This window comes from Mya arenaria, chromosome 7, assembly GCF_026914265.1.
Source record: "Mya arenaria isolate MELC-2E11 chromosome 7, ASM2691426v1".
In the NCBI taxonomy this organism is placed as follows: domain Eukaryota; kingdom Metazoa; phylum Mollusca; class Bivalvia; order Myida; family Myidae; genus Mya; species Mya arenaria.
In genome coordinates, this window is record NC_069128.1 from 24,848,862 (window position 1) to 24,864,918 (window position 16,057).

The window sequence follows — 16,057 nt, forward strand, 5'->3', positions numbered from 1 at the left end:
TTCGAAGCAAAATATTGCCTTCCGACGTAGCATTTATGACGCAATTTATCACGTGGTATGCACACACTGGTTATATTCATTACAAAAATCAGTCAGAATTACTTAAAGCACCCATGATGGCCATCAGACGTTGGCCAAATTGAAACACTACACTGTGCTATTGGTGTATGTATTCTTCTGTGAATAATAGCATATTCTAATGCATGCATGGCAAACTGGTAAGTCGTACTTTATAATATGTACTTAAAAATAAAAAATAAAAATTCGTTTTAACCAATACAATTATGTCGGAGATTGAATGTTATATTTTACAGGTATTATTAGATATTTGCCATCAGTAAATTTGTGGACACAAAAAAACATATTTGTACACAATAAAATTGTCCTTCTGATAGCCGGCAGCCAACTCTATAAAACTTGTTTATTGCCAAAATGTTTAGTGATTGCTAATTAGTTATTCAATAACTATTACTTACTTGCAACTGTCTCATTTACATGTGCAAACTTACAAAGAGATAACCTGCGGACGACTTATATGATTTGCATGTGCAAACGTACAAAGAGATAACCTGCGGACGACTTATATGATTTGCATGTGCAAACTTACAAAGAGATAACCTGCGGACGACTTATATGATTTGCATGTGCAAATTTACAAATTACCGTTTACACATTACCGTTAAAGGGAGGTTTTTAGGGTATGTCTGATATTCCATGCCTCACTGGGAAAACGTAACAGTAAGTTATTTAGCATTATGCAAGGTCCTTTTTACAAATACATATACAATCATTGTACTGCATTTAACCTCATTGTCAAGGTCCCTGACATATTGTTTTCCACAAGTGCAGTTCTCATTTAGCTTTCTATCTATATATTAAAGTAAATGTCAGATTTTATCGTTACCCGAAAAGTTAATCACTTTAATGTCAATGTTTGATTTATAATAAAAAAATACACACTAAAATCAGGTAAACAGAGTCCTCATATGTAAGTCAAAACGCCTAGGGCTTTGAAAGGCTTTCAGCCTACTACGTTTTGTGAGTATAGTCATGTAAATATAAAACAAATTAATACAAACATCTAAAGAAAGTGATATGCATGCTCATGACTTCCTTAGAAAATACCTTTAGATTCTAAGCTGACACTCCTTTGAATCATAACAATAGAGTATTAGTCAGTTGAAGTATTCATTTAATATGTGGAATACCAAATAACTACAAAATATGGAGAAATACGCAACTGCGTTAGGCTGATATTACTAAGACAAACTGAGAAATCTCCACACATGTTCCGTTCCATTCGGCATGTTATGACTATACTCACAAATCTAGACAGACTAAAATCCTGTCAACGTTTTAAGCGCTATGATTTTAATTGTTAAAGTGTATAATATCTGGAAGTAGGATTATTGGTCCCAGATAATATGCATCTGAAAATGGTTATAGGGTGTCAGTATGTACTTTAACAAATAAATGGTTTGATGAGATACAGTCCCTTAACCATTTATATTGTGTAAGTACATACTAACAATCTTAATAAAAAATGTCAAATGGGAGCCGATTAAAGGCTATTTTAAACATAGAAACTACAGTAATGCATGTATAACAATCAACACAAATGAGTATCAGATAAAAATATGTATTTTAATTTCATTTAAAACATTTTGGTTTGATATTTTGTGATGAAAATTCATTGCGGTAAATAAAAAAAAAAATGATGAGCATATCAGGTATTCTAGTGGGAACGCACAAAATGGCATACGTCTCAATATTGACGTTCGTGGTATACTTAAAAGACTTGCATAAATGCTGTTTTGTTTGAATACCAATATTTGGACATTTACTAAAAAAATCGCTCATGGTCGCGTTCCACCTTAATTAAACTCCATACAATGGTAAAGCACAATGAGAGGATCTATAATGTACAAGAACCATAACTCTATTACAGCTTATTACAGCGTTTTTGTCCTTTGTTACTTTTTCTTCTCAAGAGCATAACTTGATAACAACTTGATGGAATTTGATTTTCTTGCATACCGGACGTGTGTTTCCGGCCATGTGACCAGTGCTGGAAATACCCATCTAACATACCCCATGTAAGATGAGCCACACGCAACAACGCGCCACTACTTATTTCATTTATTGCATGGTTTATGAAAAATATATTATGCCATTTCAATAAAGCGCAATCAAATATATATGTTTGCAAGACTTTTAATTAAAACTGAAAATAAATAATCGCTATTTTTAGTTATTCAAAATTACTGCGTTCTGTGACGTCAGTAAACACCATCGCACGCGCTTTTTGGTGTTATTTTTCAAAAGTTCGTTTTGAACGTCATTTTTCCACAGATTGATAAATTTGGATATGCAAGAAAAAATATCAAAGAAAAATCTGACCCTCGGGCACGCTGCGTTGCCGGTAACTCGGCAAGCCTCATTACCGGCTTACGCACGTGCCCTCGGGTCGAATGTTTCTATCCGTACCGGAAACACTTGATAGATACTTATAATCCCCTCCACAGCATTGTCATTTTTAGGTGGGACTTCTACATATTTCACTGCCGTTGTCTATCAAGGCGGTCAACAGGGATATTGATCACATTCACTGATAGCTCTAGTTGTTAATAGAAAAAAGAAATGATGAATACATTATGTTTTTAATTTTCATTACAAGTGCAAATCATATGAAATCAGTTGTTGATCTGAAACGGATTTTTAGCTTGAGGTCAACACGACCTTGACCTTTGACCTCAAAATCATTAGGGTTCATCTGCTTGTCATTACCAACCTGCCTACCAGGTTAATGGTCTATGGGCCCGGGTTTTCTTCAATTATTGATCGGAAACGTATTTTCCGCTCGAGTTCACCGCGACCTTGACCTTTGACCTACTGACTCCAAAATCAACAGACTTCATTTTCTTGACTTTACAAAATTGCTTACCGAGTTTGAGGTTATTGATTTGAAACAGATTTTCAGCTCGAGGTCACCACAACCTTGACCCACTAACCGCAAAATCAATAGGGTAATGTTGTTTTGGTGGGATTGAAAAAACTCATGGCCGAAAATAACGACGTTCAAAACTTTAAAAAGGACGATAACACGGAGCAAAAAAATCCTTGTCATGAAATGTTTTCGGTTTACTCTTATTATTTACCACTTTCACCTGGTCATTTTAATATGTGATAGGAATCTGCATATATTTTCTCCAAATTAGGTATACATCATATCCAATTTCCTAAGTGGGTTTTCATAAGCAATTCGTAACCACTTTTAAACTAACATAATTAGACATGAAAAAAAAGAAAGAAAAACTCTGAATAGTAGATCTGATTAACAATGAAGTAATCTTCATAGTTTATAATATAAAATGATAAAGAAAACAAACAGTAAGATAAAGCATAGGATAGATATGGGCAGATTGCAGTCTTTAAAATAGATTGCATTTTTTACTTTACACTTTCACATGAATGTGCTCCGTGTCGAAAAAGGCTATTAGGCTATTCTTTACTTGGTACATATATACTTTTTTTTTCATTACGCTTAACGCAATTTCGCGCAAAAATAGAATAGTTATACTATCCATATCAAACTTATTGTTATAACATTTCTATCAACATAGGAATTTCACGGCAAACGTCGACATCCGGTCTTGAGCGTACATCCCGTATGACGTCAACAAGCGGTCTCTATAACGTCACTGCGCGTCAGACGTCAACGGCAGGCATCCCAAACATTTCACGTCAGACTTCAACTACTGGCTTACTCGAGACTATTGGGTTAACCTGTGAGGGCTTCTCTATTTCACACAAAAAGGGCTATGTTCAGAAACATATTTCCACCACTCTTGTCAGTGAATCAGGTGGGGGGATCGATGAAGCAAACCAAAATGAATGTGACGTCATAAAAACAATGGATGGAGGTAATGACATCATGACTAGAAATGATTCCTCGGGAAGTGAAATGGAAGAGGAGGCGTTTTGTTGAAAAGGTGAAGATGGCGTATAATCAGGACAGCTTTAGCTTTGTATAAGATTATCTATTTCTCACAGAGACTGGTATATCATCCATATGAGATGTATATATTTCATACATTCATGAATGTTGATTGTCTTTTTCTTTTCAAATCGAGCGCCTTGATTGATTGTATCTATTTTAGTTTGTTTTAATCCCGAACATTCATAACCAAATATAAAGGTATAGATTCAACTATTTTTCACAAATTAAAGAACAGACATACATGTATAATTGATGTAAATGTGCACATAACAATCTGCTTAATTTAAATGATGAGGAACTCATTTGTTTTTAGACTGTCGGCTGCAAGCCGACAGTCTTTAGAGATGCGGTATTTCAGAAACGCGACTAGTCGCCTGACACGACATATTGAACATGAATATATTAATACACACCACCTGCGTAGCAACAGAACTACTTACGTGAATGTGGGGCGTCAAGTACCTGCTTATGTGTATTTAACGCGTTATTGCCTTTTTTATGACAAACATTGCGTGTTACTCTTAGTATAGTTGTACCGTTGCAATTTGGTGAGTTTTATTGAACAAAATAATGAAAAATAATGAAAGTATAGCAATTACATACGAAGTCATTTTACCCTACATCCAATAGTAAGCTACACCACATGTTTGCACCCCGTGTGACGTCACACATATCCCGGCATTCAAGACTGACCCGGCAAACCCCGGCAAAGAACTTATTTCATGAATGAAAGCTATTAAGAAATAAATCATACGCGGTTAAAGAGTTCATGTCATGTAATATTTTGTGAAATAGCTTTTATGTTTCAAATGATTTTTTTTCAGCAGCAATCGAACTATTGTATTTGTTTGAGTAAATTATTTGGATTATACCTATCACAGTGTGTCAACGTTATGCCTATTGTTATTTTGGACTATAGGGTGTAGTTTTTAATGTCATACACAATATGGCGGCGATTATGCGGAAATGAAATTGTATTTTACTTCGAACACGTTCTTCTACAAAATAACCGACCTGTATTTAGTGCTATTGCTTTAACATCAATCGAAGCAAAAATGGCATCAATGTATGCGTCTAAAAATGTTAAATTTAGATGGAGACAATCCAGAAATGAGCTGCCAGGAAGTGATCGATTTCGGACACGAAGGTACATGTACATTAGTCTGAAATAATAGACGTGTTATACGGGATTCTTCCAATCCCTAACGTCTATACGGTTTTGTGCAAAAAGCGGGGCTGTTTGAAAAATATTGAAATTGTATTAAGTGAAATATTTTATGGTTGAAATGGATAATAAAGTAAAGATTTATATTCATATTTTACCATGGAAGTGCAAAGCTATTTTGCAAAAAAACAAGCATTTAATGCATTAAAACACATTATTCACCTTTTCATTAAAAGGAAAGTTGACTGACACAGACAACAATTATGCCAACTGGAACAACTTGACCCAATCGTAATAATTTGGCCACCTTTGGTTACGGAATTTATATAAAATAACATTATCTGGTTATATTTCTTGCTTTTATGATATGTTATAGATGCAATATGCCTTAACCCGGAATCCCTATCGGAATAACTACCCACTTTTCGTACAAAACAATTTGTACGTGAAGGATTTGCTGTATCAAAAATCGTAAAAAAATCTGTCAACGTACAATTATTACGACTAGAAGGTAATCTAGCTGATCTTCATCTCTTAGTCTAAATATTTGTACGTTGACGGACTCTTTTTACGATTAAAAAAAAATGTATATATATATATATGTATATATATATGGCAAATCCTTCACTACAACATCTTCATGTTACTTTCAATTCAGAGTTGATTATTCACTAAAATTATTTCGCATTTTTAATTGTTGTTTAACCTGAAACGTCTCAACCATCAAAAAAGAACATATATGCTTCAATAGTCTAAAAAAATAGACGTGTTATATGGGATTCTTCCAATCCCTTACGTCTAATCGGGTTTGTGCAAAACAGGGTGGGGGTTGAAAGATATTGAAATCGTATTTAGATAAGTATTATACGTTTGAAATAGATATTAAAGGTTTTATATTCGTATTTTAGTTATTACCATGTAAGTGCAAAGATTTTTTTCACAAAACAAGCATTTAATGCATTTAAACACAACCATTTTACATCTATGTAAATATATGCACCGCAGTCTTGCAGGTGATCTTCATGTATAACAGTTTATATCATTATGTTTTGACAGTATGAAATGAAGAAAAACACTCATCAAACTCATAATAATTCGTCAGCTTTTATTTTTTGTGTACATAACTCATATTTTAGATATATATAATTATCTGACCCAGAGTCCCAATCGGAATAGCTACTCACTTTTGGTACAAAAAAATTGTATGTGAAGGATATGCCATTTCAAAATTTGTAAAAAGATCAGTTAAGTTACTATTATTTGGACTAGTGCTTCAAGTGTTTGATTTATTGACTCTATAATGTATAATGCACCTGTCAATTGTAGAGCCAAGCTGGGAGCTGCCTAAAAATCAGTTACCCGGTTAGCTCAGTTTGACAGATCTCCATGCAAGTGTTCACATGGTCGTGGGTTCAAGCACCATATCAGTAGCATCTTTTCTCAAAGGTTTACTTTAGAACCCATCATCCAGGAGTAAACAATTACCGGGTATGATTTTTTTATTAAATATTACAGGCCATGTTCTTTTGTAAACTTTCAGATTGAGAAGTGCCTGGATACAAGGCTAGTATTGTTAACATCATCTGATACAATCAACTGGAACAAAGCTGAAGTGGCTGCCTGACCTGACTTAAAAATTGGATGGCAGTATATCAGACTAGAAGATTACAAGTATTGAGGTGGACAAAATGAAACCTGAGCCTACCAAAGCTGACAGATTGCACAAGAAACACATAAATGCGGGTATTTACTGAGATATTGTAATTATTTTTTGAAACTTCTCATTCATTTAGGAAGTTCAGTTGAAACAGAGTTGGCAAAGAAAATGAACAAAGGTATATACATTTTGAATTCTAATTCAAATGAGAACTTTACTGGCCAGCACAGAATGGTAAAATGCTAGTCTACCAATATCAATGTGCCTGGTTCGAATCAGTAAAGCTGATGAATGTACTGGTTGTGTAGCCAGGATGTGAGTAGGTCTGCACTTGGCTAATAATGCATATCATATGTTTAAGCTGCACCCTCACAGATTGTCTGTTTTACCAACTCTTTTTTTATTTCTTGGTATTGTAATGAATTATTTTATGCGAATTTCTGAACACTGGTCATAACAGACAACTGGAAAAAGGGGATCGCTGCTTTCTTATATTAATTCAGTCAAAAAAGACAACTGAAAATATTGGAACGCTGTTTTCTTATTTTAATACGGTCAAAAGATGATGTTCTGTGCCAAAAATCTCATTATTAGTAAAGCGTTAGTAATGCTTTTAACCATAAAACCAATAGTTACAAATGTAAATATAAAAAACATGATCTTATCTTTTGTCAGCAGTCTTATTTCATCAGTTTTCATACTTCTTTTCATTAGCTTATTCCAAGCCAAAAAGTAAAAGAAGTTGTCAAAACCTTCAGTGACTGAGAGTGCAGCACTCTTACAGATTGAATGTTTTGACTACTTTATTTATTTTTTGTCTTGGAACGGGCCAATTTATGTGAAAATGCATGTTAACCATTCATATAAGATTGCTGACAATAAATTTGTCAGAAAATGTTATTTTTAAGTTCAAAATGTTTTATGCATTTTTCTTAAACCGTTAGTAACGCTTTAAGCCATAAAACCTTTGTTTTCGACCTGAAATATGGAAGTCTGCAATCTAATATTTTGTCAGTAGTCTTATATCACTGGTTTACAGATATTTTAGCAAAAAAATAGGTCATTCCAAGACAAAAAATACAAAAGTTGTAAAAACAGTAAATCTGTGAGAGTGCAGCTTTAAATGACAAAATGTTTTGATTTGGCTCAATTTTCACCTAAAATCTTATAGTTTTGTGGCATCTAAATGGTTTGTTTTTAACAACATTACATGTGCATATGTATATATTTGTTCTTAAATTTGTAATTTAGATTGGAAGATTCATTCTCTGGAAAGTAGAAAAGGGCATGTTACATACTGTTATCACTGCCATGACAGAAACCATATTGAGGAGCTGGTCCACCTGTAGGAAGAATTGCGCTATTGGTTGGAGCAGCACTATTACCCAGCCATACAACAGCACTTAGTTTGTCATAGGGAGCATTTCTGAGCAGTTATGGAGACCACTAACTATGCAGGTATGTCATAATCAAAATCTTGGTTTATATATTTTTTTTATAATTTAGCATCTGTTGAGAAGAAATTTATTTCTAGATTGAAGGCACACACTATAGATTGATGCCCAAAAATATATTTCTTATTTTAATGCATTATCATGTCTAACTCATTTGACTTAAATGATCAAAGCAAAAGAAATGCAAATGATTAATCTGCAGATATACAAATGTAAGCTTTATTAACTGGGGAAATTGTTGCCACTTGTCTATTAATTAAAGAACACATTTATAATTAATAATGTTTAATCTGTACAAAAATCATGTGCCTGTTTTAACCATCAATGTCAAAGAGTCCAGCATGATAATGCATTAAATTGAAAAAAATGCATTAATTTATATGAACCCTTTAAAACAAAGACATTTCCTAAATCCAATAAAAAATAATTGAATATTGATGCAGAGTTCAGTTAGAATATGATATAACTTTTTTGCAGTTGTTGCAGTGAAACTTGCACCAGTGTGTTTTCTGTGGAGATAAAGAGATAGTGTCCAGCAATGAAGACCCAACTCAAGATCTGACCTTGTAAGGCCAATATGAAATAACTGTGTGGGAAAATGGGGAAAAACCTGCAGTCAGGAATGCACGGAAATCATCAAAAGAACAGTGTTAAATTAATCTTGAATAACTTGACATTTATTTTGTTTGACATATTTATTCATGGTGCAGTGAAAACATTCTTTTTTTTCTCATGGTTATTTAAATTTAGAATTGATAGGAGGGAACATCACTATGTAGTTTTATGTTCATAGTCAGATCAAAACCCATGTACATGCTCAAATGAGCATTCGAAAATATCAAAATGGTACTTGTTGTATGTAGTGTAAGTTAATTAACATAATAAACAAAAATATTTAAACAATTTCAATTTATTATGCCCCTTTCAAAGAAGAGGAGTATATTGCTTTGCACATGTTGGCCGCTACGTCCGTCTGTCTGACAGTAGACCAAAGCTTTTCCGGGTGATAACTCTACAATTCCTAGACCTATTGTCAAACTTGACATGAAAGTTTGGTTTAACCAGTAGATGACCCCTTTTGATTTTAGGGGTAATATGGTCAAAGGTCACAGTGACCTTGAACAGGAAGGTGTCAAACCATACATCTGACTGATAAGTTGACAATGTCTGCACCTATGGCCCTGAAACTCAACCTGGGGGCTAAGTCTGACTATTAGAAGATCCTATTGATTTAAGGGGTCATTGGGTCAAAAGTCAAGGTCACAGTGACCTTGAATGCTAAAAGGTTGTACTAATAATGACTGGACAAAGCCTGCACCCATGGTCCTTGAACAACTTGACTTTGGGGTTGGGCCTGACCAGTAGGTGAGCCCTATTGATTTGTCACAGACCATTGAACGCAAAAAGCTTGCCTGTGTGACAACTCGACAAAGTCGGCACCCATGGCCTTCAAACTTGAAATTTAGGTTTGGGGTGACCAGCAGATGACCCCTTTGGATTTGGAGGTCAAGGTCACATCTCCAATATTGGTCATTAAAACTATGTCATTTACTTATTCCCTGCTGCTAAGAGGATACATGTTTATCAGCAAACATCAGCCATCATCTGAATATGAGTGAAAACTGTACCAACTACCCTCATACTTTGAATAGCATAATCTTAAAACTGCCTCAAAGGCATCTTTTGTCAATGAAAAACCAGCTGTCATTTCGGTCCATGCATATTTCATTCAATTGTCCAGATATTCTTGACAACATGGCGCTAATTAATGCTGCAGATTTGAAATTTAAGACATTAGTTTTTTTTCTTCAGCACCATGCAGATTTATTAACACTTTTATAATAAAAACAAACTAGAAAACAAATTTTAAAGATATTAGTTTTTTTTTTCATGGTATGATGCCACAGCACCATGCAGATTTGTTTTCACTTTAATATCAAAGAAAGTAACTCGAGCACAAATTTTGTAGATATGTGGACTCTGTTGATAGAAGTTCTGGGAGGCATTTTTAGGCTTGAAAGAGCATTTTAAAGTTATATTTTTATTTTGTCCCTTGAATCTTGGGTATAGTTTGTATTGTATTTGCATTTTAAAGACATTGGCTTCAACAGACCCTAATGAAATGAAGGAATGTAATTGCTTACTGAAACTGTTATAAGCGACGTCATAAATTGAAGCAATTTTAACATAATGAATATGCATTGAACTAATTTAAAGCGGTTCAAAATTAGGAAATTTGAATTAAGAATCTTGTAGGCCATTGGATACATGATTAAGTAGGGCCAATATATTTGTGCTTATTATAATCACATTTATCCTTCTTCATCTACCTTAAAGAGTGGTAATCATTTGTATGAAATCATTTGATCATGTTTCATTTGAAAGAACTTTGCGGTAGTGTTTGCTTGCTTCAGTTACGTCACCGACAGTCTTGCAGCGCTTTCAGCGCTTTGATTACATAACTACCTGAATTGAGCAGGAAATACTGAAACCCCGCATAACTATTTCAGGTATCCGATGTTTTTGTTATGCCATTCACCATACATGTCATTTTCATTTTTTAAAGAGGCCGGTTGATTGCATTTGATGTATAATCATTTATTTACTGTAATAAAGGGATGATCTGAAATCCAATACAAGTAAAATGACCAAGACAAATTCTTACACACACTCCATGTGAGATGAATTACGCGTACAGTGAACGCGCTACCTCTTATTTCCTTTATTGTATGGTTTATGAAAAAAAACAAACATAATGCCTTTTCAAAAAAGCGTTATCAAATATATTTAAGTATGCAATATGTTTAATTCAAATTCAACCCGAAGTTACCAAAAATTACTACGCTTCGTGACAACGTTGCACGTATTTTATGATGAAATATACAAAGATGCGTTTCTACGTCAATTTTCCACAAATTGATAATTTTAGGTACGCAAGAAAAAAAGATCAATCATGTTTATCCAGTCCATATCTAAACATCTGACTCCCTGACACAATGCGCGGCAAGCCTCGTTACCGGCTAGGGCGCCTGCCCTTGGGATTGATTTTTCTATCTGGACCGGAAACACAGTATAAATACTTTTATTATTTACCCTTCATAAATCCACACGCAATAGATATCGCAAAATACGGTAGCCCGTATTCCACTCAAGTGCAATACGGCCGTATTCCACTCGTGTGACGTCACGTCATAACAAGTATCGTTGCGCGATGTTTAAATGACGTCATAAAACAAAATGGGCGTCGTTAAAATGGCATTTATTATGAAAACCAATTTCTAATTATGATTTCAATTATTTATAAATTTGGATCTAGATCGAAAGCTTTCCAGGTAAACTTTGCAACCCGAATTTATAATGTGTCAAAATGAATGACTGATATTTGAAGCGTCATTTACCATTGATTAAACGACATCACACATGCCTAATTAGAAATCATAACATAAATAAATGACGTCACAACGCAATGCAAAATAAACATCAGTTTCTGGTCAGTCGAAAAGGGTGCGACAGATCGATACCGTCTTTGAGGCGAACTTCCTTTGTGTCTCAATCTTTAAATTAAAACACCTGTACGTTGTTCATGCAAATACAAGTGTTATTTGTGTAGAAATTAAGACCAGAATTTTTTTATATCTTTAGATTTACGGGAGCGCCGTACCTAAATATTCCAAAACCAAATAAAAATTAAATTAAATTTCGTATTTTTATTTATTTATTTTTTTTCGCCGAACGTTGCTCCAATGTAAAGAAGAAATTAAAATTGGTGTTCTATAACCCATATCTCAGAACCAACTGCATTCGGAACTCCACGGCCATTTTTATCGAAAACAACCTCGGGCGTATTTGGACGGTTTACATACTCAAAAGCGGTACGTTTAAGTCCGCCGCAAGTTGATCGCGTAGTAATTTTATTTAGCAGTTAAACTTTATGACTTAACTCTTTGGAATCTTAATTATTTTTGCAATAATGCACTTCACTGGCAATCAATTTGAACCTAGATCAATAAATACAGCTCTAAAACACTACATTTAATTAATGATTTAATTCAAAAAATTACAATTTACTTCAACTGTTGTACCGGCAAACATCGGGGGTTGTTTTCGATAAAAATGACAGAGGAGCTCCGAATTAAACAACTGATGTACCCCAAATGTACCAGTCGAAAATACGCGGTGAAACAGAACAGGTACCCGTAACCATAACAACGTCTTGTCAAAAGTGAACGTTATTAGTGAATATCGTACCCCTTATTTCCCACGATTTCTGCAGCTACATAGAAAGGTAGTCCAAATAATTGTACGTTGACGGATTTTTTTTAGATATTTGATATGGCAAATCCTTCACGTACAAATTGTTTAGTATCAAAAGTGGGTAGTTGTTCCGATCAGGATTCAGGGTTAAAGCATAAAGCGTCTATAAAATATCATAAAAACAAGAAATATTACCAGATAATGTTATTTTATATTAGTTCCGTACGCACACAAAAAATATCCAACTTATAATTATGAGTATGACGGCTTTTCTTCATTTCATTCTGTGAAAACATAACGATATATACATGAAGGGCACCTGCAAGGCTTCAGGGCACAGTTTTAAATCGCTCGGAACATTTCGGCCATGGCCGAATTGTTATGATTGTATAACGAGGTCTATCTCGAAGCTTTGTCGGAGGAGGCCGAGTTATTACGCTTGTATCGAGTTGTTCCCCTTCGCATAATTGTTATCTGTGTCAGTCAACTTTCGTTTTATTTGAAAGGTAAACAACTTGTTTTAATGCATTAAATGCTTGTTTAGTGCAAAATAACATTTCACTTACATGGTAAAATATGAATTTAACTCTTTATGATCAATTTCAACCATAAAATACTTCACTTAAAACAATTTCAATATTTTTAAAACACCCCCGTTTTTTGCACAGGCATCGGAATCATTGTTTGTCACTAAAATATTGTTTAAAACCATTTTGAGTACATACAATGAGATAAACAACACATCTGAAGATATTTAGTGTCTTTGATATACAAAAAAGAAACAAGGTATGTAACTCAAACTTACCCGATTTCACGGTAGAGTCCAGTTTTATGTAAATTTCTCAACCAACATATAAACAATCCATTTTTAAATAAGTGACATGGAAAGAAGAGTCAATTACCTTTAAAATGGTGTGCGATATGTTGGCATAACTATATTGTCTTAATAAAAATATAAAGATAAATTAATTCCATTCCATAATATCACGAAAAGACTAACATCACAATTTTAGAAACAACTGTATCAGTCTTTAAACTAAATCCTCTTTAAATTTCGTAGGCACCCGGCCATTTTACCGACAAGCGCCCATATGATGTCATTGACATGTACATTTAACATCTTTGTACCGGCTTGAATGTGAGCCACACAAGCTTGGATGGGTCAAATACTCTTCTTTGGAGGTTGATCAGAAACATCTGAGCGCTGTCAGGAAAATGTCCGCCTCAAACAAAATTTTAAAGTGGATTTAATTTGAAGACTGATACGGTTCTTTCTTAAACTGTGGTGTTAGTCTTATTGTGATATAAAGGAATGGAATTAATTTATCTGTACACTGAAGCATAAAATAACTTTAATAGGTCTGTGTTTAGTACTGTTTACACGGGGAAAATTGAAGATTTTAATTTGCTGTACTCTTTCCGACTAAAGAAAAACATGAGAATTTGACATTGAATTATGCTTGTTTGTCTGAAGACAATATAGTTATACCAACATATCGCACACCATTTTAAAGGTAATTGACTCTTCTTTCCATGTCACTTATTTAAAAATGGATTGTTTATATGTTGGTTGAGAAATTTACATAAAACTGGACTCTACCGTGAAATCGGGTAAGTTTGAGTTACATACCTTGTTTCTTTTTTGTATATCAAAGACACTAAATATCTTCAGATGTGTTGTTTATCTCATTGTATGTACCCGAAATGGTTTTAAACAATATTTTAGTGACAAACAATGATTCAGATGCCTGTGGTTTTTTGCACATTCCCGTTTAGACGTTAGGGATTGGAAGAATCCCGTATAACACGTCTATTATTTTAGACTACATAGAAAGGTATTTTATTACAATGCACACACACACACACACACGCACACACACACACACACACACGCACACACACACACACACACATATATATATATATATATATATATATATATATATATATATATATATATATTGCAATATTTAAATGTCCATTGCATATTAATTTTACTATGTTCTTTTGTTCGTTACATATCTACCACGTTACAAGTACATTCTTATGGTATCTATCTTTAATGATTATCGCCCAGGGGTAGTATTCAATATTGGTCTTAATTGGATCTAAGATTCATGTAGCGTATCCGATTAAGAGGTATAAATAACACACCAATACAGTGAATGAAATCAATGATGTATGACCATAAGATTGACTTAAGTTGCATATTGAAAACTGAGCGCATTTGATTGTCAAAACATCTTATTTCGAAATGCGGCGGTCCAGCATGGATAAAAGTTATATAGTTTTAACTAATTTATAGCCTTATGACAGTCACGTGGTAGATATTGACCAAAAGATACTGATAACACATTTTGTTTTTGACAAGCGTCGAGGATACACCTCTATTAGGATTTCCTAACAAATTTACAAACATGTATATTAACATTTTAAACTAGTAAAAAGGAATTGTTATCACAGTCAAATAAAACGCTTCAAACTCGTATGCTGTTTTCCTTGGAGACTTTCGAAGTGAGCGTTCGACAAGTTATAGGCAAAACAACACTGCGTCATTTTCGACGAAGAAAGTGTGCGACACCGTGTATTCCGGACATTACTTTTATATAACGTAACACGATATTTTCATCATTTCATCAATACCTCGCAGGGTGAAAGTTAATTGTAAATATGATACTTTACCACAATGAGGTTTTCAGAAAATTTCCGATATTGTTGACGCTTATTAAATGCCGATTGAAACAAGTGTACATAAAACAAATCTGGTATGCAAAAACAAGTGTGGAGACGATAACGAACACAGGCAGAAGACGCAGCAATTCAGTTATCAACAAGTGAAGAATATAATTCAATGAAGAACAAAAACGAAATGGCACAAAATACACAAACTGCGAGAGAATGTGAGAATATCTCACATTTATGTATTTTCAATGCATTTCCATGCGAGTACTCACGAAAATCGCTTATTTGAATTATCTCTGTCATAGTCAAAACGCATAATCCATGATACTTTTTATAATTTAATTTGAATCATTTACATGGATGTAAAACAATTTGATTTTTAATTCACACATATATACTTTTTATGACCTAACATCATAATAAATTAGATCATTACATTTGTGATTCGATTAAATGTTAACTTGCCCTAAAAGTATGTGAACAAGTCAATATCCTTGGGATTTAACACTTTACGCATAAAAGGAATACAAAGCGAAATATAAGTGAATCGCAAAAAGTCATCAAAATTATATTCTCAAATGTTCTTCAATGTACAAATAATGATTATTCCTAATTTAGTATATTGAACATTATACTTATACTACATACGGTTACATACAACGATGAATGCGTCTGGAGGGTTAAGATATTCTTCTAAAGGTAACTTTTGTATTAAAAATACAAAACATGCATAAATAGAGCAACATTAATACGGGAAATTTGTCACTCACTCTGTTTTTCGGCTTCTCTCTTTTGTCTAAACTTTCTCCCAGTAATGAGGAATACATTTTATTTTATGTCGTTGC

At 33.7% G+C, this 16,057-nt stretch overlaps 1 protein-coding gene across 1 annotated transcript in view; it reads left to right on the forward strand.

Annotated features, from left to right (window-relative positions):
* The window catches only part of LOC128241024 (dual specificity calcium/calmodulin-dependent 3',5'-cyclic nucleotide phosphodiesterase 1C-like), a 42,797-nt gene extending 36,148 nt beyond the window's left edge, over positions 1-6,649 (forward strand). Inside the window, exon 12 of the mRNA XM_052958009.1 lies at positions 3,624-6,649. Within this exon, the coding sequence (XP_052813969.1) occupies positions 3,624-3,988 (365 nt within the window). The 3' untranslated portion in view covers positions 3,989-6,649. The remainder of the gene's footprint in view (positions 1-3,623) is intronic.
* Positions 6,650-16,057: the final 9,408 nt, after the last annotated feature.